The sequence below is a fragment of the Salminus brasiliensis genome, chromosome 7, assembly GCF_030463535.1.
Source record: "Salminus brasiliensis chromosome 7, fSalBra1.hap2, whole genome shotgun sequence".
NCBI classification, from domain to species: domain Eukaryota; kingdom Metazoa; phylum Chordata; class Actinopteri; order Characiformes; family Bryconidae; genus Salminus; species Salminus brasiliensis.
This window is the reverse complement of record NC_132884.1, coordinates 7745053-7767131: the sequence shown is the minus strand read 5'-3', so window position 1 is coordinate 7767131 and position 22079 is coordinate 7745053. Positions and strand designations below refer to the sequence as shown.

At 41.2% G+C, this 22079-nt stretch overlaps 1 protein-coding gene across 1 annotated transcript in view; it reads left to right on the top strand.

Moving 5' to 3' along the window:
* Nucleotides 1-22079, top strand: part of gpd2 (glycerol-3-phosphate dehydrogenase 2 (mitochondrial)) — a 47345-nt gene that overhangs the window by 22199 nt on the left and 3067 nt on the right. The window contains exons 7-16 of the mRNA XM_072683661.1: nt 6191-6355; nt 7253-7397; nt 8011-8204; nt 13023-13157; nt 13401-13576; nt 16638-16769; nt 17192-17350; nt 18663-18775; nt 18862-18940; nt 20971-21069. Coding sequence (XP_072539762.1) covers nt 6191-6355; nt 7253-7397; nt 8011-8204; nt 13023-13157; nt 13401-13576; nt 16638-16769; nt 17192-17350; nt 18663-18775; nt 18862-18940; nt 20971-21069 — 1397 coding nt within the window. The remainder of the gene's footprint in view (nt 1-6190; nt 6356-7252; nt 7398-8010; nt 8205-13022; nt 13158-13400; nt 13577-16637; nt 16770-17191; nt 17351-18662; nt 18776-18861; nt 18941-20970; nt 21070-22079) is intronic.

The window sequence follows — 22079 nt, the reverse complement described above, 5'->3', positions numbered from 1 at the left end:
TCCGTCCGCCAACCTGCCGCAGTTTATCAACACTGTGACACTTTGCAGAGTCGTCTTTAATGCTCTGAAGTCTGCAGTTATTCGTGGGATTTTGCTATTCTTGCCAGTCATATTACATTTTACAATTACATTAATTTATATGTAATTACATAGATATATGAGCAGTAGTCCATTATTCATGGTAGAATTGCTCACAGATGCACTTAAATCCATTTTGAATTATGTATGCTTTAGGTTATGTATTATAGAGACGTGTATTGGCAAGAACCTTGATATTCATGGATCTCGATTCAGTATAATACAATATATTGTGATATTGTGAGCAAGACGCTGCAGAATTTAAAAACATAATATTGCTGTACTTCGATATATCCATGCTTTCTCATATAATGTATAATGGGTTATTAAAGTCAATTTGATATACATTCATGATAAACTTTATGGGTCTATGGGTCTCAGTAGTAAGTGTGAGTTTACCTGTAAAAGGTCTAGTGGTTTGTACATACTTTGTTACAACCCACCTTAATCCAGACCCATGTGCAGTGTACAGCCCAGATGGGGACCAAGCGTAATCACAGAATCTCGGACGCTGGTGGGCATCTGTATTTGGGGTCCACATGGAACCCGAGGACAAAACGTTCTGGTCCTGGATAGGCTACCCATACAGGTCCCACATGGCCATGTACTGTAAGTTGGGACATGCTGTCTTCAAGATGTGTGAAACCAATCACTAATACATTGTCACTGGACATTTCAACAACATTAAGCTAACATTAACAGACCTTAGCATTGCATTGAGTGATGGGGGAGAGGGAGGGCCGTCCTACCATCCAAATAGAGCAAGCGAGGGCAGTTACTGCATATCTCCCCAAATATCCTACATGTTGTACATTCAAAGTTTTCAAAAACTTTTGGCCAGACCTCCGAGCGGTTATGTGTGAATTCCCCAAGACGATGCGACGCGGTTGCTACATGCAGCGCGAGACAAGAGTCATTCATGGTGCGCGAGTATGACGGGAGTATTTCCAGCTTTATTAGCTCTAATTAGAGCAGGTTTGACAGCGCTCTGCTAGCTGTGCAGGGCTGTAGCTCTTCAGAGCTGGCAGCGCTCCATTTAATGAGGGCTGAAGTCACTGGCTGCACTGGAACAGTTGAACAAAGCTCCTGTGGCCTTAAAAATAAAGGTGCTACACAGAGTTCTTGGAGCCAGTAACTTACGAAGAACCATATTTGTTTCCATACGGAAGCTTTGTTGTGAAAGAGACATGACCTTTTAGAACCTTTAGAACCTTTTCAAAGCTCATTAAACCTTTAAAAGGTTCTTCATCTGAACATCTCTTTTTATAAATGGTTTGTTATGGAATTCAAAGTGGTCTTGGGCATCCCTCAGAAAACCCTGTGTAGCACCTAAGTGTGTGTGCTTTCATGTAGTCTGTGGCCTCAATAAATGTACTGGCGGATTTGAGTAGCATGTCGATCCACATGGCTCCCAGTTAAGGTAGAACCATGGAAAGCAAAGGAAAAAGGAAGCTTCCTCAACTTTTGAAAGCAGCTCCAGTCCCACTTTTATGTGACCAACCAAACCTTCAGGAACGTCTCCACAAAACACGGTTCTGACAGATTGTAGAGCCGAGCACATTTATTGATAAACCAGCTTATCTGACCCAGTTCTGCAAAGAAATAGTTGAAAAAAAAAACAATAATGACCAGCGAGTGAGAAATAAACCAAGCCATGGGAACCTGGGAGGGTTAAGCTATGCTAGGACTCAGTGAGAAGCACCTGTATATATATATATATGTGTGTGTGTGTGTGTGTGTGTGTGTGTGTGTATGTGTGTGTGTGTGTTTAAGTCCTGAAACAGGAACAGTGTAATGACAGTTTAGAGATGCGTTTTATTCGTTTGTCTCCCCGTATTCACCGTTTCCGCCCCCCCTGCCTCCCCCTTCCCTCTTTCCTCTGGGTTGTCAGCCGGCTTTTCTCTCCAATTATTCAATCTGGAACAATCACGGCCGTGACATTTCCAAACCTGACCTTCTCCGCTGGAGATCGCGCTCTGCCTGCCGCTATTTGCCTCCCTCTATTTCTCCCTCACCTCCTCTCTCTCTCAATCTTTCACTCTCTCTCTCTCCTTCATTCTTCATGGTCCTACTTCTCTTTCTCTCACACTCTTTCCTCTCTCACCATCGCTCATCCGATCCCTCCATTGCTTTGTCTTAATATCTCTCTCGCTCTCCCTCTCTTTTTTCTCGCTCCTAAACATCACTTCCCAGTGCAGTCTCCTGACAGACCTTTGCTAATCTGGTATATGTCATTCTTCTGTAGATAATGTATATTTTTTTTGATAATTTATTTTGTTTAATCTCATTTGATAAACTCCTTTATCTTCCCGTGCTTGTTCCTGTTGTGATTGGAATCAAGGATGGATTTGCAGGCGTTTCTCATTGTTGTTTGTTTCCTCTGGCCTCTGGAGAGCTGGAACATAAAGACTTTAGTCTCTGACTGTCGCAGTGTGCAGTAGCTTCGGCCAAGCATTTCACCGCAGTGCTGGTTTGGACTGTTTAACTCATTTGGTTGACCAGTACCAAAAAATATCTGCTAGTAAAGTATTATAACCCCTCGAAGTCACACTTACACACGTCACACTTACAGCTCCACATTAAAAAATAAAAATGTAAATATTTCAGAATGAATAGACCAATATGCCTAATACTGAGTAGGTCAGCTTGTGGCGCCACAGCAGATATGACCATTCGAGGCATAAGACACAAGGCACAAGACCTCTGAAAGTGTCCTGTGGTGTCTGACACCGGGGACGTTAGCAGCAGATCCTTCAAGGTCTGTAAGTTGTGAGGTGGGGCCTCCATGGATTGCATCAATGGGTCTTAGGTGCCCATGACCCTGTCGCCGGTTTCACCGGTTGTCCTTTCTTGAAGCACTTTTGGTAGGTACTGACCAGAAAAACTTCGAAAAAGACCCGTCTGGCGGTTTGGAGTTGTGACCAAGTCGTCTAGCCATCACAGTTTTTCACATTTCACATTTTTCTTGCTTTTAACACATCACCTTCAGGAACTGACTGTTCATTCGCTGCCTAATATATCCCCCCACTGACAGATGCCTCTGTAGATGAAGATGATCAATGTTTTTTCACTTTACCTGTCCGTGGTGCTAATGTTATGGCTGGTCAGTAGTCAAGTCAGGTCAAGTCAAGAGGCTTTATTGTCATTTCAGCTATACACAGAGTACACAGTGAAACGAAACAACGTTCCTCCAGGACCATGGTGCAACACAGCACAGTGCAACACAGGACAAGTGCATGCAGACAGTACAACACAATGCAGACAGTGCAGACAGAGAAAGTGTAAATAAATAAAGCAAGGACTGAGACAGTAGTGGGAAGTAGGGTTGTGCAGTAAAATGTGCATACTATGTTAAAAACAGTACAGGTTAGTGCAATAGGTCCTGTAACATAATGAGGTAGTATGTAGTGCAAGGCTTTCACTTTGTCTTTCACAGTATAGGCCATAATTACAAATGCTTGAATCAAATCTGGTTACTTTTACCCCTTAAACGTTTACATACACACTTCAGTTTGTACCTCTGAAAACTACATCACTGTCACACCTTACATCACTTGCATTGGTCCTAGAATAGTACCTTATGGGATGCCACAAACAAAGGAGTTACCAAATAATTCCTAATTCACTGTGTGAGCAATTCATTAGTGAGCATCAGTGAGCCTCAGGCGCCCATGGCCCTGTTGTCAGTGAACGTTTTACTGCTTCCAACACACACATCAACTTTAAGAAGTGAGCGTTCAGTTGCTGCCTAATATATCCCACCCCTAAAGGAGCCATTGCAACCAGATAATCAGTGATATTCACGTCAGTGGTTGTAAAGTTACATGATCTTACATTTACGGCTTACAATTTGGCTGATACTCTTACTCAGAGTGAATTGCATTGGAACCATGTAACACAGGTAGGGAACTGTAATCTTAGGAGTCTTGCCTAGGGACTCTTATTGGTGCAGGGTGGTGTGCTGATCCAGCTGGGGAAATTGAACCCTACTCCGTGGTTACCAACTGCACCACCTCAGTGCTTTGCATGGCAATATCATGAATGTTTCAGTACATCGTTACAGTCCTAGAAGTAGTACAGTCCCAGTAAAGTCAACAGTCAGACAGCCAGAGCTCATAATAGACCTCTTTAAGTTAAACACTTTCACTAACAGCTGAGATGGTTTTAACGCCACAGTTCTTACAGCCTTCTTCCGTCAAGTAGCTGCAAGGAGCACTTGGTTACGAACAGCAAAGGTTCATGGGATCTCTAACAGAGCACGCTGGTCTCTTCACTCAATCGAAAATTTGCCCTTTAAAGGGGGCTCCTCGGCTGTGTTATTACTTTATTGTTTGCTGGAGTTGCCCTGAGCATGTGTTAGCATTAGACATGCTTCTGTGAGTAGCCCAGCCCTGCGGTAGCACACTCTCACACAACACAGACCTCGCTGTCCTGTGTCCTGCACGCTGGCACAACTTTCTGGATCTAGTTGACCATGGCCAGATGAAATTTCTTACAATGTGTGATATCACTGTCACTTTGCTGTACTCCTTAAACTGACCTACATACAGAGCCAAGCGCCCTTACATTTATCCCATTTCCAGTCAAAACAGCCATTAAGTGCATTAAGTTATTCATTTCTCAGGAGACGTGTCTGAGAAGATCAGGTGTAAGATAATCCACTTGCTTAATGAAGGGAAAAGTCAAAAGACAAAATATGAATTTCCCAAACAGTTCAGAAAAAGAATTCAAAGATGCAGAGAAAACTCCAGAGAGCTCCCTAACAACTGGACTGCAAGGAAGACCTGGTGACCACCAAAACTGACCTCATCAGATAAACAACCCTTAAAGCTCTAAGGCCAAAATCAAACTCTCGCTTCAGACCGGAAAAAATGCACAGGTGTATGGGGATTGCAGATTGCATGGATGTTGAGAAGCGGAAAATGTTTCTTCTTGGTTTATACATAGGGAGGTGGAGTACTGTAGTGCTGTAGTGGCTTTACTGAGTAATTTTATTACAGGAAGTTTGTAAAATTCATGACTGATAAGAAATCTCAGCGTAAAAATGACTGAGTTGGGAGTGGCTACTCGACTTACGCACTGCCGTCGCCTCCACAAAACATGATTATAACCCTCTTAATCCTCTAACCCACTTACAGTAATAATGAAATTCTAATGTGAAGATTAGCAGCTACATGCTCATACCACGCATGTAGGTCTCGGCTTGTCTTCTGGATTGTGCCACAAACTGAACAACCTATGGTATCACCTCCACACTTTAGAAAAACTGCGAAAATGTCCCATATGTTGATTCACACAGCATTAGTATAGCCTGAGGTTATTTTAACCGCTCGTTTGACAGAAACTGCTGGAGTGCACAGTCCGTAAAAATGGCAGACATGGTGCATTTAGACGGGACTAAAATCCCTGAGACACTCTGGTAATAATTACATTACCCCACCTCCCCATGGAAAATGAATCCTCTCCAAATAGGGCATAAGACTGAACTTGGATGCATGGAAAAATCTTTTTACTGAAACATCTGATCTATTTAGTTTAGTTCAGCATTTGTGTAATTGGTGGTCTCTGACCTTTGCACAGTCTATGTTAATATGTAATTGCATAGTTAGTAATTTGACAAACCTATTTTTTTTAACTTTATTTTTTTAGTTTGAATTAAATTACAATAAAGAAAGCTTTCGACTTTTTGTCAGATATGAAATTGACAAAAAGTCGAAAGCTTTCTTTATTGTAATTTATTTTATCGTTAAGGTCAATTAAAGATAAAATATCATAATAAGGTAAATCATAATCTAACATCTCTTTTACTTACAAACACAAATGTGGTACTGAAATGTGGTCACTTCACGTCTCTCCTAAGAGTAAGAAAAAGTCACATTGCTTTTGTTTTCTAGCAGTAACTGAGGCATCTAATGCCTAAACTATGACTGGTTTGTTCCAATGATTCTAAAGCTGGGATGGACCTGAAAAAGGTGGGGTAACACAGAATTCAAGGCTCTTAAATATGCAGGAGGATATATCTATAGGAGCCTATAGATTTAAATGTCACAGGTGATTAGATATGTGTGTGTATGTGTGTTACGCTAATACTCCATACTGTGTTTTCCTGCAGGTCAGCACAACGATTCCCGGATGAATCTGGCCATCGCTCTGGCCGCGGCACGGCACGGCGCTGCCATTGCCAATTACACAGAGGTGGTCCGGCTGCTGAAGAAGACTGACCCAGACACGGGAAAGGAGAGAGTGAGTGGTGCCCGCTGCCGAGACGTCATTACAGGTAAAGCACACACGCACAGCCACAGTTAGTAAAGATATTTTATATATATAAAGTATAGATATAAAGTAAATATTGTGTATTTCAACATGTATACATGTATTTATTAGTTACAGGTTTAATTAATACACTATATGTCCAAATGTTTGTGGACATCCCTTCTAATGAATGCATTCAGCTACTTCAAGTTGACACATTGCTGGTGTGCATAGATGTACAATTGCACACACACACACTGCTTGTCTCAACCTTTTCTCGAGAAGTATTACCAATAGAATAGGAGCAGATAAACATGAAACTATTGGCACCATATCTAATGCCAGGGGTGGGCTAGAGGAGCATTAAGCGTCGAGCTGTGAAGCAGTGGATCTGTGTTCTCTGGAATGATGGTGCTCCATCCAATACTTCTGGGATGAAGTGGGGTGGTAATCATCCAACATCCTGACCCTACTATTGCTCTTGTCACTGAATGCAGTCAAATCCTCACAGCAGTGCGCTAAAATGTAGTAGAAAGCTTTCTACAGTAGAGACCGTTGCTTCCAACAAAAGCAAGAGTTAATACATTTAAATGAATGAACAAATGTCCCAATACTTTTGTCCATGTTTTTTACTTACATAATATCTGAGAAAAATCTAATTTCAGTACAAGACAAGGTGTCCCCAAACTTTTGAGTAGCAGGGTCAGCCTTTCACGCTGGTGCATCTGTTACTAGCCCTCTCTCAGTGACCTTACCAGTGCCACACACTTCTTTCCTTCCCTTGTGCACTATTCCTATCAGTCTGTCTCACATTAGGAGACACAGTTTAAACCCTGCCATGTTAGGTCACTAACAGGTCCCAGTACACGCTCCCCGAGGTGTCCGCTCAGCAGTGTGTGTTTCTCTCTCGCTGCTCTTGCAGGCCAGGAGTTTGACATTCGTGCCAAATGCGTCATCAACGCCACAGGACCGTTCACCGACTCGCTGCGCAAAATGGACAACCAGGAAACTGCCAAAATCTGCCAGCCCAGTGCAGGGGTTCACATAGTCATCCCCGGATACTACAGGTTAGATCAATCCCATTACCCCTTCACCGTCCTCTATCCACCTTAAACTACACAAAAACAAGAATGCTGATCTCCTATTATCATCTTGGTTGGGTTTATCATACAGTATTTTTGCACAAATGTGCAAACACATCTTATTTATAGTATTAGGCATGAGTTTATTTACAGTACTAGGCCACTCTGACTATTTATAGTACTGGTCATGGGTTTTGTTTACAGTACTAGATCACAATTTATTAACAGTACCGGGTCCCAGTTTATTTACAGTACTATGCATGAGTTAATGTACAACACCAGTGAACTACCAAGACTCTTTCATACAGTGAGTTACTATGCTTCAGTATACAGTACTAGACATGAATTTCTTTACAGTACTGGGTACTAGCTTAAAGTACTACAGTGTATGGTACTGGGTGCCACTTAATTGATATACAAAACATTGAAGTATTGATAGTACTTGGAACCAGGTGTTTGTTTTTGTAATACAGTGGGCCAGTTTATGTGTAGTATCAGGACACTAGATTCATTTGTATGAAGTTCATTGATTGCATTACACTCCAGTTTACTGGTAGTACTATTCAGTTTATTAACAGTCTGACCAAATTCCCTACAGCCCAGATAACATGGGGCTGCTGGACCCCGCCACCAGCGATGGCCGTGTCATCTTCTTCCTTCCCTGGGAGAAGATGACTATCGCTGGGACAACTGACACACCCACTGATGTCACAGCCCATCCCATTCCTATGGAGGAGGACATCAACTTCATCCTGAGCGAAGTCCGCAACTACCTCAGCCCTGACGTGGAAGGTAAGTCAACACCATCCATGCGTTTGTTTCAGTACTACACAAAGCACATTGAAAAGCACCTGGAGCCTCCTTTTATAATTATCACACTCAAACATGTGGTTTTTAATGGTGTGTCAGTTCAGCAAAATGTAGTCCCTTTAAAAATGTCCCAGTCAAATCTCCCATGGAATGCTATGCGAGAAAGTTCCTATACACGGTGACTCCCACATAACTGTTTAATTTGTGCCCTGGCAGAATAATAAACATTGATTCCAGATTTATGTGCCCTAATGGAAATGGCTCTTACTGCCATGACATTATCATGCATTTTATTCCCGGCCTCTCTGGCACCCTGGGTTCTGCTGGTGTGCTCTATGTTTGTCCTCTGGTGTGTTTGGTTTAGTACCGCAGGCAGACAGACAGGCAGGCTTGCCAGGGAGCGGTTGAGCTTTCATCATTACAAGTAACCGCTTTGTGAATCTTCATCAAAGAGTGGAGGTATTGATTTTTTGAAGCAGCCCTCTTAATTGGAGGTAGCGCCACAGCCGTGGCTTGATTGTTCGATTGATTAGACTGATAGCAGTCTACCCCCACCTGAATCAGTCCTGGATTAGCTAGATTAGCAAAAGCTGCATCCTGTTGGACTTGCCGAGGTGGCATTTGTTTGGATTTTGAGTTGTTTAGCATCTTGTTAGCCTGCTAATAGTGTTGTATCATTAGCTTGTTGATGGTGTAACATTTCCTCACTGATGTTGGAGTGTCATTAGCTTGCTGTTGGTAGTAGTAGTCTCATGGCTCTGGCTGTACAGTGCGGCTCCACTGTAACTCACATGCTTTGGCAGCTAGCTGCTATAGCTTAGGGCTGAGCTTCATGTACAGCAAAGTGATGGGTGGCGTATGCCAGGGTGTCCTACCGTCTCTCGCAGTCCAGCGGGTGGCTAGATGCCCCAGGGTTCCGGGGGAAGAGCTTGGCCTTGTGAATAAAACAGACGTCAGGAAAGAGAGACAGGAAAAGCAAAGGAGGGCAACTGGGCAGACGACAGGAAGACCTTGCCTGTGGCCATGCTGTGATGTTGGGCGTGGAAGCAGAAGGCTGGACTGTACTGGACAGCAGGGCTACAGGTTATATAGCCTACAGATGTGTCACATGAAGCATGCAAGAGACAAACCCTCATTATTGTCCTCAGAGGACAGACAGTAAAGCAAGTAAAGGAGGATAGAAAAGCCAAACATCTCAGTCAGCTCTGTTTCTCTAGTTAGAGATAGATTGCAGATTTTTCATATTTGTCTCACAAGAACTGTTCAGCATAATCATATAAATGTAAAAGCTGTATTTAATATGACCACAGATTCCGTCACAGCAGCAATAGCACACTAGGGGCCCTTTCTTACAGCCTGCGCAGGGACGCGTTGTAATGCTCATTGCTAGCTTACACCTCGCCTTCCATATATTCACGTGCTTGTGAATATAACTACGCTGATGGGTGTGGTGGTCTCGAAATGAGGTGTGTTCAGGTCAATTTCTGGTGTCTTGCTGTTTTGGCAACGGAAAACACAGGAGCTCCACTGACTGAAAACAACCTAGGTACACATCAACAGGCAGATAATCATCTATCTTGGCAGTGAATTGTCACCACAGACGCGTGCAGCCCAACGCACATACACCCCCACTTTACACCACTGAAATAGCAATCCACCAAAGTCAGACCGCACCTGGTTCTTAAAGGTAATGGCAAATGACACACTGATTGATTTAGTGCACGTTACGCCCAAAACACACCCTTTATTAATTTAGAGAGTTAGGACATGCCATGTTTTGAGCCATGCAAGGCACGCTTCTTCCGTCGTTATGATAGCAAAGACACACTGACGCCCTAAATCAAGCTGCGCAGTGTGCTAAAATAGGGCCCTTGATGTGAATTGATAGGATATAAGGCATTATTTTGCACAAAATTATTTATATATATTATTTAATTCATTTAAACACCCATAAATGCCTCACCAGGAACATCTGAGGTTGGTTAGGAGTTTTGTTGCGTGGTTTAGGTGCAATAACAACCTGGACCGTGTACTTTACCTTACTTATTCACTCGCTCAAGTTCAGCAGGCTAAAGACGGTCCACAAGAGGCCGCTGTTTGTACTCATATATCTTGGGGTGCTTCACATCAGTGACACTGCTGGATTTTTGGCCCTACTCTTAACCTAGCGGCGATGCTGAAGTGTGTAGAAACACCAGTAACACACACTCTACCATGGTGGTGGTGGTAGTATGATGGTGTGGGAATGCTTTGCTGCTTTAGGGCCTGGGTGACTTGCCATAGTTGGCATAATTGGTCATCGATCCATGTTCTGAAGCACATGAGCAAGTCCAGCTCTGACCTTGTTGAAATGTTGAGATCTTTGTCTGGATCTTAAATGAGCAGTTCATGCTTGAAAGCCCTCCAGTAAGGCAGTTCTGAAGGAATGATTGACTCTTCTTCAGTTATAAGAAGCATTTGGTAGCGGTTGTTGGTGTTAAAGGTGACACAGCCTGTTGTGAGGTTGCATAAATTAAAATATCATTTAAAACTGACATTGTTCTAAGAATTGGAAGCAATTTTGTTTGACAAATATGCAAAAATAGAGGATATTAGGAAGGGGTTCAACTGAAGTACCTGTTGATGTAGATCCCCTCATATTAACTGTATGTAATTAGCAAATTCCACTGCTTTTTAATGGCTCTCTTCTCCAGGACTGAGCCTGGATCTTTGTGACAAACCTGCATTCTGTTGCGGGGTCTCATTTAGGCAGTTTGTGTGTGTGTGTGTATGTGTGCAGGTAGCTGTTATTGCCTTCCCCAGCCTGTTGTCTGCTCAGCTTCCCAGCCCTGTCATAAATGTTTCAGCGATGCCCTTTGATAATGAGGCTGCCGTCTCCTTTTTTTTTAATCCATTCAGAAATATCAACCTGCATATTACAGTGGCAGGTGTGTTCTCGATCGATACACAACTCCATCTTAATAATTAATGCTCGAGATGTCACCACAATGGGGAAATTGACTCCGGACTCAATTGTGGCATTGTGGTTGTGACGTGTTGATATAGCAAAGTTAAAAAGCAACACAGTGGAAAGCTACAAATCTGCAGCATAGTGGCGAAGGCTTTTCAACCACGCTGTGTTGAAAGTGGAAAGATGTGCTGTATAAAATATCTGCATTGCATTTAGAAACTACAGAAATCAATGCAATATTTATTTGTAATGCTAACCCAGGTGGATGCAGTCCCAATTTCTACTTTTTATTTAACTTATTTTTTACTTTCTATTTCATATCAGGCTTTGGAATCAGCATCAGTAAGCACATAAATGAACAATTATATATATATATATATATATAATTGTTCATTTATGTGCTTACTATATATATAGTATATACTATATATATAGTTATATATATATATATATATATATATATATATATATATATATATATAAAATAGTTTAAGAAATACATAAAACCAGCTGCAAAATTAGTTTATTCATTGTCAATAAAACATATAATATTTATTTATTATTATTATTTATTAACATAAAAGTTGCAAAGGCATAAAATGATATATATATATATATATATATATATATATATATATAGTTCATAAAAAGTGCATAAATAGTGCGAATAAAATATCACTTTCAATTCCTCAGCTTTCTGTCCACCCTGTTATGATGGGGAAAATGGCAGGAAATTGTAATCTGTTGTCATGTGACTTTAAGCAAGTGACTTTATTTCTTTGAGTTTATGTTTAATTAAAAAAATTACATTTTAAGGCTTAATGTTGTTTTAAATTGTTACATTTGCCTAGCTTTTGAAATATTTTGTTTAAATGTGAATATTTAACAGAAATCTTCACACTGTTTTTACTGTTTTGCAGTTTGTGCTGTTTTTTAAATTTCTAAATGTTGACATATATTTAACTGTTCTGAATGCAAACCTTTCAAAACAATTATAATTTTTTAAAAACTTGTTTTTTATATTTTAAATGCTACACAATTGCAGTAGAATAAACAAAAAGGAAAAAACTTAAGTAACTGCTTTATTTAATGCAAATAACAGTCAAATCTGTCAACCCTGTAAATTGAAAAAATGAAAATAATGTATTTTACCAATATTCACAAAATATAACGGATGATATTAAGCAAGCTCTAAGCATATTTCTTTTTTAAACAAAAAAAAGATTTGATTCTATTTTCTTAAAAGATTAAGAGACCCAGATGAAAAACAGCTTCTGATAAATTTTGTTTTTTACTTGGGGACCAATGAAGATATACAATTGTTGTTTCGTGCTACTAATTAATTGCATGATATTCCCTTGAAATAGCCATGTGTCAATTACAGATTTGATGTGTGAACGAGAAAAAACAGAACAGTAACAGAAATGACAAAATATGTCATAGATAATTTTTTTTTAAACATTTTAAAAATCAGAAATACTCCAATGCTAAAACAACCCATAGGCATAAGCCTGGAATTTCCGAAACGTTGGTGGATTTGATTACTGCTACAAGGGGGATCTACAGGTTATTTAATTCAAAAGTTCACTTACTTTTTCTAGCCTGCACTGTGGGTGTTGATGTGCTCGATAACAGATGTGAACAGTTCTGTTTGTGTGTTATTAGTTCAGTTAAATTGTGTTTCTCCATATTTGTGACTTATATTAATTGTGCAATATATTGTGGCATAATCAATGCAGAAAGCCCGGAAATTCCAAAGGGTTCACTTACTTTTTCCTGCAACTGTACACACCCAGTCCACACACAGCTGTCAGTGTGTGTAAGTGTTGACTCTTCTCTGTTGTTTTCAGTGCGGAGGGGAGATGTCCTGGCAGCCTGGAGCGGCATTCGTCCGCTGGTGACCGACCCAAACTCCAAAGACACGCAGTCCATCTGCCGCAACCACGTCGTCAGCGTCAGCGACACAGGCCTGGTCACCATCGCTGGTCAGCTTCCTCTGAAACAATGACATCTTTGTAAACCCTCTATTAGCTCTTTGAGGTCTACTGTTACACTGGCCCAGTGTAGGCTGGTGGCCAGGGAATGTCCAGCAGAGCATTTCTGCTTCTGTGGCTCTAAGATGGAACACACATTCTTTATTTAAACCTTCTAGCCAGCTGCATGTCGTATTACATAAGTTCCCCTGTACTTTGTAGAGCATTTAGGTGATCCTCTTTCTCTCCTTCAAGGTGGTAAATGGACCACCTATCGCGCCATGGCAGAGGAGACCCTAGACGCTGCAGTCAAGGAGCACAAGCTTCCAGCTGGACCCACCAGAACTGTGGGCCTGATGCTGGAAGGGGGGAAGGACTGGACTCCGACACTCTACATCAGACTGGTACAGGACTATGGCCTGGAGAATGAGGTGAGCTTTCAAGACCAGAGGACCTGTCCCCTCCATTCCCCATCTTATCTGGGTCTAATGCACTACTCTACCATGTTCATTTCAAATCAAGTGAGCGTGTGTTTGTTTGTGAGATGCTGCTGTTGGTGATGTTTGCTGTGACTCTATATTTTGTTTGTCCTGCATGAAGCTAGTTGAGTGTAACAGCGCCCCCCTCCCCCCTCAGTGGAGAATCTTGACCATGCCTTTCCTGGCGAGCTGTAAAAATGCTTTCACTAATGGAAATTAAAAAGAAAACTTTTATTTTAAAAGTGAAAAGGAAAAGAATTTGACTGTCCAGTGTAAAATAGTCTTTCCAGCAGTAACTATTCTCTCAGCTTCAAAAGACTCCAATTAAAGAAATTTCTGAAGGTAAGAAAATCACCATTAAATCCATGTAGACAAGCTAGGACTGCTGTATGATTAGCTGACTGCTGGACTCTTTAATTTTAAATAAATCTTAACGTGTTTCTACATTACTTTTCCCTGTTATTTTTTTTTTTTACAGGTGATCAGTAATCTGTAATGGAATACAGTAACCCTACAAGCCCTGAGTATATATGATAAATAGAGTCAGCTACATTAGCTCTGTGCCCCCTGACAGCAGTATGATATTTGCATTTTTGGGGATTTTTAGTTCATTTGACTTTATTAATATGATTAACATCCATTATGTAAATAAATAACTTTCAGTTTGTTCATTTTTCAAAGCCAAATATAAGAGGTCTTCCTTGTATTTGAACAATCTCGGTTAAAATGTTTGTAGTGTCAAAACATATAAGCAAAATAATCACCTGCTCCAGACCATGTGTAAAGTATGCGTAACGTCCACTGAAATCATCATTTGACATGACTGCCTTTTCATTCAAATGAATTACAAATTAATTCAAATGAACTAAGTAAAGTGTCTAATAATAAATAATAATAATACATAAAAAACAAAAAGACTCTAACACAGCCTATAAATCAGAGCAACCTACAGTAGCCTATACAGGGCAATTGTTTCCAAATTTACTCATGTGGTCAATAAGTTACTTAATTTATGTGGATTAATTTGGATTATTTCACTATAAAAGAGTCTTTAGAGGCCGTGCAGGTTTATTATCTGAGAGTGAAGACTGACTCGCTGGTTAGATGCTTAAGACTACGCTTAAAAATACAATTCTGTTGTGTTTATGTAACATTTTAGAGCCAGCTTTGAGAAGGGACTCCCACAGATCCCACGCTGGTCCAGTACATGTGCAGGTGCTGTCCGTGCTTGGCTTCTCAGATACTGGGACAATCCAGTCTCAGCCTTTAGTCATCCCAGCATTGTCTCAGGACCTTTAAGATGTTGAGCACAAAAATCTGCTGTGAAATTATAACTTGATGGCATAATCCATCAAATGCCTCGCAATACCAAGTTCCTCTAAGTGAGCAACAAATCTATAGAATGAAAATAAAAGGTGCTGATTTGAACCGCTCAGACTATTCCGCTCAGAATAGTTGTAGATGTTGAAGGCATTTTGATTCATCAGTCCAGGAGCTTCCTCATATGGTGGTCATATGTAATGAATGGGTGTGGATTATGGTAATGGGATGGCAATCGTAAAGAAACATACACATGCACCCACTTGCGAACCATTGATATTCATGAACATACACACGTTCGAGTAATAAATCTGGTGTTTGCGCTGCGTTCCTGAATGTGCTGGAAAGGTCCATTTTACCCATTTTACTAATTTGCTCACAGTTTGCTTGTGTTTGTACAGAGGTTTTGTAAATAAGGCCCATTGCCTTTACTAACGAACCAGAGTGTATTCTGAGTGTATTTAACAATGCATGCTTGAAAACAACCTGATAACTTACATCATTCACCCTTAAATGTAAGTAAATGTTTTTGGACAAATTGATCTTGGACAAAGTAATAAGTTCTAAAAACGTACTTTATTATTAAACAATTATATTCAAGTAAATACGTAGAATGTCCATATGTAGTAATCCCAAACGGTAGATATTGGTTCTGAGATGGGGCTGAACTGGTTAAATGCATTTCCTTTCAAGATTCAATATTGAAAAACTGATTTATCAAAAATAATTTTTTGATAATAATTTGACACAAATCTCAGTCAAAGTGGCTAAATGTCACCCCTATCATGGAGTCACCCCTGTAGTCCCTTCGGCTCTTAGCCTGCCTACTGTTGCATTGCAACAAGTTCTGTCCAGAGTTTATTAACTTTGCCACCACATTTACGCTTTCCCTCTGAGAGCGATATCACCATTAAAGAGCTATTACCTCAACAGCTCTCCCCCAGAGTCCTTTACTAAGATCCCGCTTTATTTGGATTTATTTTATGCTTCCATTAGAAGATCAATCTGAACAGCCTTTTACGGAGTCCTGAGCAGTCCCTCGCTCTGACCGGTGGACTCCACCTCTGTCTACCGCTGACAGGCCTCTCTGGGGTAGGCTGAGCTCACTCCGGTCTGCTGTCGTCCCCTGTGGATTGGCCGGGGGGAGGAAGACTGGCAACCCCTCGTTAGGAGCAGGGAAGGCTCAGCGGAGCCCCTGCCCTATGATGGGCCTCCTGTTTTCTTTTTTCCCCTTTTTTTTCCAGCATATTTAAAAAGGTCAGCATGCAGATATTTCTGACAGCACTTGACCTTTGGCGAGAGATGCAACGGAAGGGTTCGAATCGAAGTAAAAGCGGTGAGGTTTGTATTTGTCCAAACGCTTAATGAAGCACTGACTGGACCCAGGGCGTCAGCCACAGAAAGACAGGCGATTCACCCGACACTGGAGAAAACACAATACAGCTCGAACTGAAGGATCCAGCAAAAAGCCACAGGCCACTGTTCAACAAGTCACCACAAAGACCGCTGTCCAGTCCACAGAGACAGAACTGTCATTGCCAGTGATGAACAGTGTGACAGTGTGGCTAAATTTCAGTTAACACGTGCCACTCACTGTACGGAAGCCCGGTCTTTCTATAGCACATATTCCAGCTTGTTGAAATGCCGGCAGCACTAACAAGAGCCTTATTACCTGTCTCCACGTAATCTACAGGTGGCCCAACACTTGGCAGCCACATACGGAGGAAGAGCCTTTGAGGTAGCCAAGATGGCCCAGGTCACGGGAAAGAGATGGCCGATAGTGGGCAAACGTCTGGTGTCTGAATTCCCCTATATAGAGAGTGAGGTACGTATTCACATACAAGTTCACTTGTATCACAAAAACAACATACGCACACTGGCTGTCAAAAGTTTGGAGACATCTTGCCTTCCAGGTATATATTTTTCAGGTACGGTTTGATATCCATTGCCATAAGAGTGTAATTTGCCTTAATAAGCATGAATTAATTTATTTAAATACTTGAGCACGAGGTGAGTAATCATTTTTATAATCCATTGAATAGAAGAATAATAGCCATCTAAACACCTGTATCCAATTACGTTCCCAATCGGACAGTATGCACTGTGTTGCACAGAAAGCACTAATACATTGAAGTGGACACTAAGTGACTAATGACAAAACTGGTATTATTATTTGTATTATTATATGTAATTACTGCCACTGAAACGCTGTACTGAAAGTACTTGTTGTACCCTGCTCGTGTCCAGGTGATCTACGCTATTAAAGAGTATGCCTGCACAGCTATTGATGTGATTGCTCGGAGGACAAGGCTGGGTTTCCTGAACGTCCAGGCCGCAGACGAAGCTCTTCCACGCATTGTAGAGATCATGGCTAAACAGTTGGACTGGAGCGAGCAGAAGAAGAAAGTATGTCAAATATTCCCTCACACCTTCATGAACTCTTACAAGTCTGAGAGTTATTATTCTATTATTATTATCATAATTGGGGGGGGGGGTGAAATAACAGCTCATTTGTTTTAAAGCACATAATCTTTTTCTTTCGTTGTGTTATTGCTCCTTCAAACCCCTTTCAGGTCAGGAATGAAAGCCAAAGGTCTTGTCCAGGTTTGGTTAGGTAATGCTCGAAATAGACCCCAGGTCAGCTATTGTTACCATCAGGCTAAAACTGCTTGCCTAGCAGGGAGTCTGCCACTTAAAATAACACAATTGAATCGGACTCTATCAGTGCAGCACCATACCTGTGTATTACTAAGGCCATTACGTGTGTGTCTGAGGGGCTATATTACTGCGTAAGTGTCTGGGTCTCTGCAAGTGTGTGAGGGGGTGATAGGGTTACTATGGCCTTTCTACGTAGATCCTGGGTTTCCTGTCTGATAAACAAAAGCGCTAATAATAGCGCAGAACGCTGGGCGGCTTTGATATTTCTCAGTTCCCATGAGTTAAGAGCTCTCCCCTTCTCTCAGCACACAATACAGGTGCACCACACCCTACACACATACTCTCCGCAGGGAATCGGTCCAGTGCAGGTACATTTACACCCAAATTCTATGGAAGTGCTCGCAGTAGCAGCCGTCAGTTTCTCATAAGTTATGACGGTGCCTTTGTCGCATTATGAGTGCAGTGAGAATGTTTTAGACAATGGTTATGTAATGCATATTAATTATATATGTATACAGTCATGTCAGAATATTATGACCACCAACTTAATAGTATGAATTACCACCCATAGCTTGGATGACCCTAGCAGGACGTCTTGGCATGGACTGTATTAGGTGACGGAAGTTGTTATTTATAGAGGTTAATAGGTTCATAGAGGTTAACTGGTCCACAGTGGCGCTTCGATTGCTTTACACCACTCAGCAGAGTCGTCATTTCCCACTGTTACAGCTGTGAGGAGCATTACTGTGAGGACCTCATTCCCAACTCCCCAACTTATCCCAAAAGTACTGGATGGAGCACCAGCCATTATTCCAGAGAAAACAGCCTAACTGCTCCAGAGCTCAATGCTGGGGGGGGTGAGGGGCTTTATACCATTCTACCCTCCAGACTTGGCATGGTGCCAACAGGTTAATATTTATCTGCTCCAGAGAGTCCTATATAATTGGCAGTACTACTGTACAAGTACTTCTCTACAAGTAGCTGAATGCATTCATTAGAAGGGGTGTCCACAAACATTTGGACATATAGTGTAATTGCCCTATACTGTGTCTATTTGTAGGAAGAACTAGAGACTGCCAAGAAGTTCCTGTACCAGGAGATGGGCTACAAAGCTCGCTCTGAACAGCTCACTAAGACCAGCGAGATTTCACTCACTCCACAGGAAGTGGCCAGGTACTGTGTGTGTGTGTGTGTGTGTGTGTGTGTGTGTGTGTGTGTATTTGATTTCAGCTATCAACTGACACTAATGTGATCTACAGATATAAGAAGCGCTTCTACAAATTTGACAAAGAGAGCAAAGGCTTCATCACTACACTGGATGTGCAACAAGTTCTAGAGGTGAGTGGGCGCTTCACAGTGTGTGTGTTTGGTCTGAGTTGATGACTTGATGACTTTAATTATTCATATAAATATTAAAACAGCAGCAACATGGTCAAAAACATCTCAGTCTGCACCTGGTTTTAATCTGACTGTCCAATCCACCTTTGAAGCTGCTGTAAAATGCATGATTTTTGAGTCTTGTATGAAAGCGCTCTGTATGAATCCTTTTCAAGACACCCGAATGCAGTTGCGGTGTTGAGTGTATACATCTAAGACTGCATGATTACTTGCCTGTGGCCAGAATTTTCCCAGGGCATTTACAGTCAGCTTACCATTCAGGTAGTATTGTTGGGGGTAGCGGTGTGGTGTTTTACATCACTAACAGCCCATGCAAATTCAGTAAAAGAGTGGTAGCACCAGGTAAAACTAAGTAGTGCTTGTATATGAGTGTTGTTTTTAACAGTAAATCCTGTGGTTCATTACAGCTCTCTGGGCCTACTGTTGTCTTCAGTACTCTAACTATATAGGCAAACTTAGTTTTCTAGCTATGGAGATGTTGTATACTCAAGGACACTGTATGTAAAGATACAGAAATCTTTATTTCTATAACTGCATTGTTATGGCAGGTCAAATCAAGCCAGATATACAGAAATGTTCAGAGGGGTTAGAGGCAGGTGCAGAGGCACCTAAACACATTATTCAAAAACATTACTCTCAGCTGTTAACCGTCCAGATTACATTAAAAGAGATGCCGGTAAACATAAATACAATAAAAAGGATTAAAAGATTTCAGAGTGTAGATGTGTTCAATTCCATCAGAAGCTCAATGATTTACAATCATTAAGCACTGATTTAGCAAACAGCTGTTGATATGATCACTATAAATAATACTATACTATAAGACTGCCATGAGAAGAGATTTGGAGATTGTGTAATAAAGTGTAATGAACTACTCCTTATGTATTTGAATGTTATTAGTATTTATTCTAATAATAGTGTTTTACTGAGCTAATAAATGCCTACTGTCCAAATAAGAAGCTATGTAATTTCAGTTTTCAGAGATGCTGCAGTACTGTATATATATAAATATGTATGTGTATGTGTGTGTGTGTGTGTATATATATATATATATATATATATATATATATATATATATGCATCTGGCTAAACATGTAGCTAAAAGCTAAAGCTACAATAATAACACACTTCCAGTTTGAACCTTTAAATAAAGTGTTAGCTACCTAAAAACTGATATGCTGAGAAGGTAATATGTGCTACATGCGTGCCTGTTACCAGCTAAAAGTGTATTAAAAAAAATAACAAATAGTACTGGGCTAACCAGGCTAACTAACTACCAAAAATGATTTATTTACCACAAAGGGGCATTCAGGTGATTCTATGCAGGTGAATCTGTGGCCCCCCTATAGACAAGCTCATCCAACAAAAGCACTTCTAGGTATTCTTATGTTTGATTGTGTCTTCTATATTTACATTTACATTTAAGGCATTTAGCAGACACTCTTATCCAGAGCGATTTACAAAAGTGCTTCCCTGTACTCAGAAAATACCCTTAGCTAGTGTGCATCAGCTAGAATCCAGAAGATACCTTTAAGCTTAGATACTCCTAAATACAAAAAAACTCAGTATGGAGATCATAGTACTCAACACTACACTTCACCCAAGAGAAAGAGGTGGGTCTTTAGTCTGCGTTTGAAGACAGCGAACGACTCTGCTGGAACGACTCGAACCTTCCTGTGGAAGTTCGTTCCAACACTTCGATGCAGGGCAGAAAAAAGCCTGGACGCTTGTCTTCCATTGATCTTAAGGGATGGGAAGCTGAGCTGTACTTGACCCTCAAAGGGCTCTTTTTTACCTTTATTAAATCTATAAACCGTAGTAAAGGTGTTTTGAGACGTCACCAGCTACATTAATGGGGGGCTGTGATTGTTATATATATATATATATAGGAAGAACAGTACTGTGCTATTGTGATATATACAGTCCCTGATATAAAGTGTTGACTGAGTCATTGTTTGTTTTGCCCTCAGAAACTCAGCATCCAGATTGACGAGAACGCACTCCACGAGATCCTCAACGAGGTGGATCTGAACAAAAACGGACAGGTGGAACTGGACGAGTTTCTGCAGGTACGTGGCTGTTTCACAGTGAAAGAGCCAGAATCAGGGTGGTCAGACATGGTGCAATCAGCCTTTTACACGCAGACATTTAAGCAGACATATTACAGCTACTGTATTTATAGAGTACAGATCTTTCACAGTGCCTCACTCTGTGTCTTTTGTTCCCATCTTTATTTGAGTTTAAGAGGCCAGGCTTGATGGTAACTCCCGCGGGGTGAGACGGAGGTGTGAAAGCTTAACTATTCCGTACATGCATCCCAACCCGAGGCCTGACAGGCCTGCAGTAATTAAAAGCTCTGAGATGTCTTTATGGAAGTTGGAATAATGAGCATGTCCTTCTGTGGTAAATTAGCACAGAGTCGTGTGGAGTTTGTCTCTTTGTAACGAAGCATGAATTAGATTACCGCTGTAATTGATAGGGACCAGTGGACAGGTGTTAAAATATGATGATCACTGTCCATTTTAATTTGCACTTAATGAGAGACCACCGGTGGAGCGTGTGCAAGGTAATGTTGTGTGACATGACACACATTGCCATTGGCTGGAAGGCTCTACGTTTCGTTCCCATGTCTACACTGCATGCATGTCATCTGCATACCTCTCGACATAGCATTAAGGAACAACGGAGGAGGCCCAGTTACTTCCCAGAGACGGGGGTTGCACCTTTGGTTGTACAAGGGGATGGGGATGGGGGTGGGGGTGGAGGGTGGATGGTATATTCTGCTTTTGCTATATGGCTGGACATGTAGGAGAAAGCTAACAGGCTAAGGCTACATTAATAAGAAGACACTGTTTGTAACTAACTTAAAAAATAACAACTAGCCAGTAATTAGCCACCTGGTTGTATTTCCTGACAGAGACAGAGCCGTTACAATGTGGCACTTGCTGTGCATTCGTGTAACTGCTGCTGTATTTAAGATGGAACGGACAATTCCAATTAGAAACTGACCTCAGGCTCGTGAAAAGAGGAATTAGAGAACACCCAGTGTATTGGGTATGTGATCATGAGCGTGAAAGGG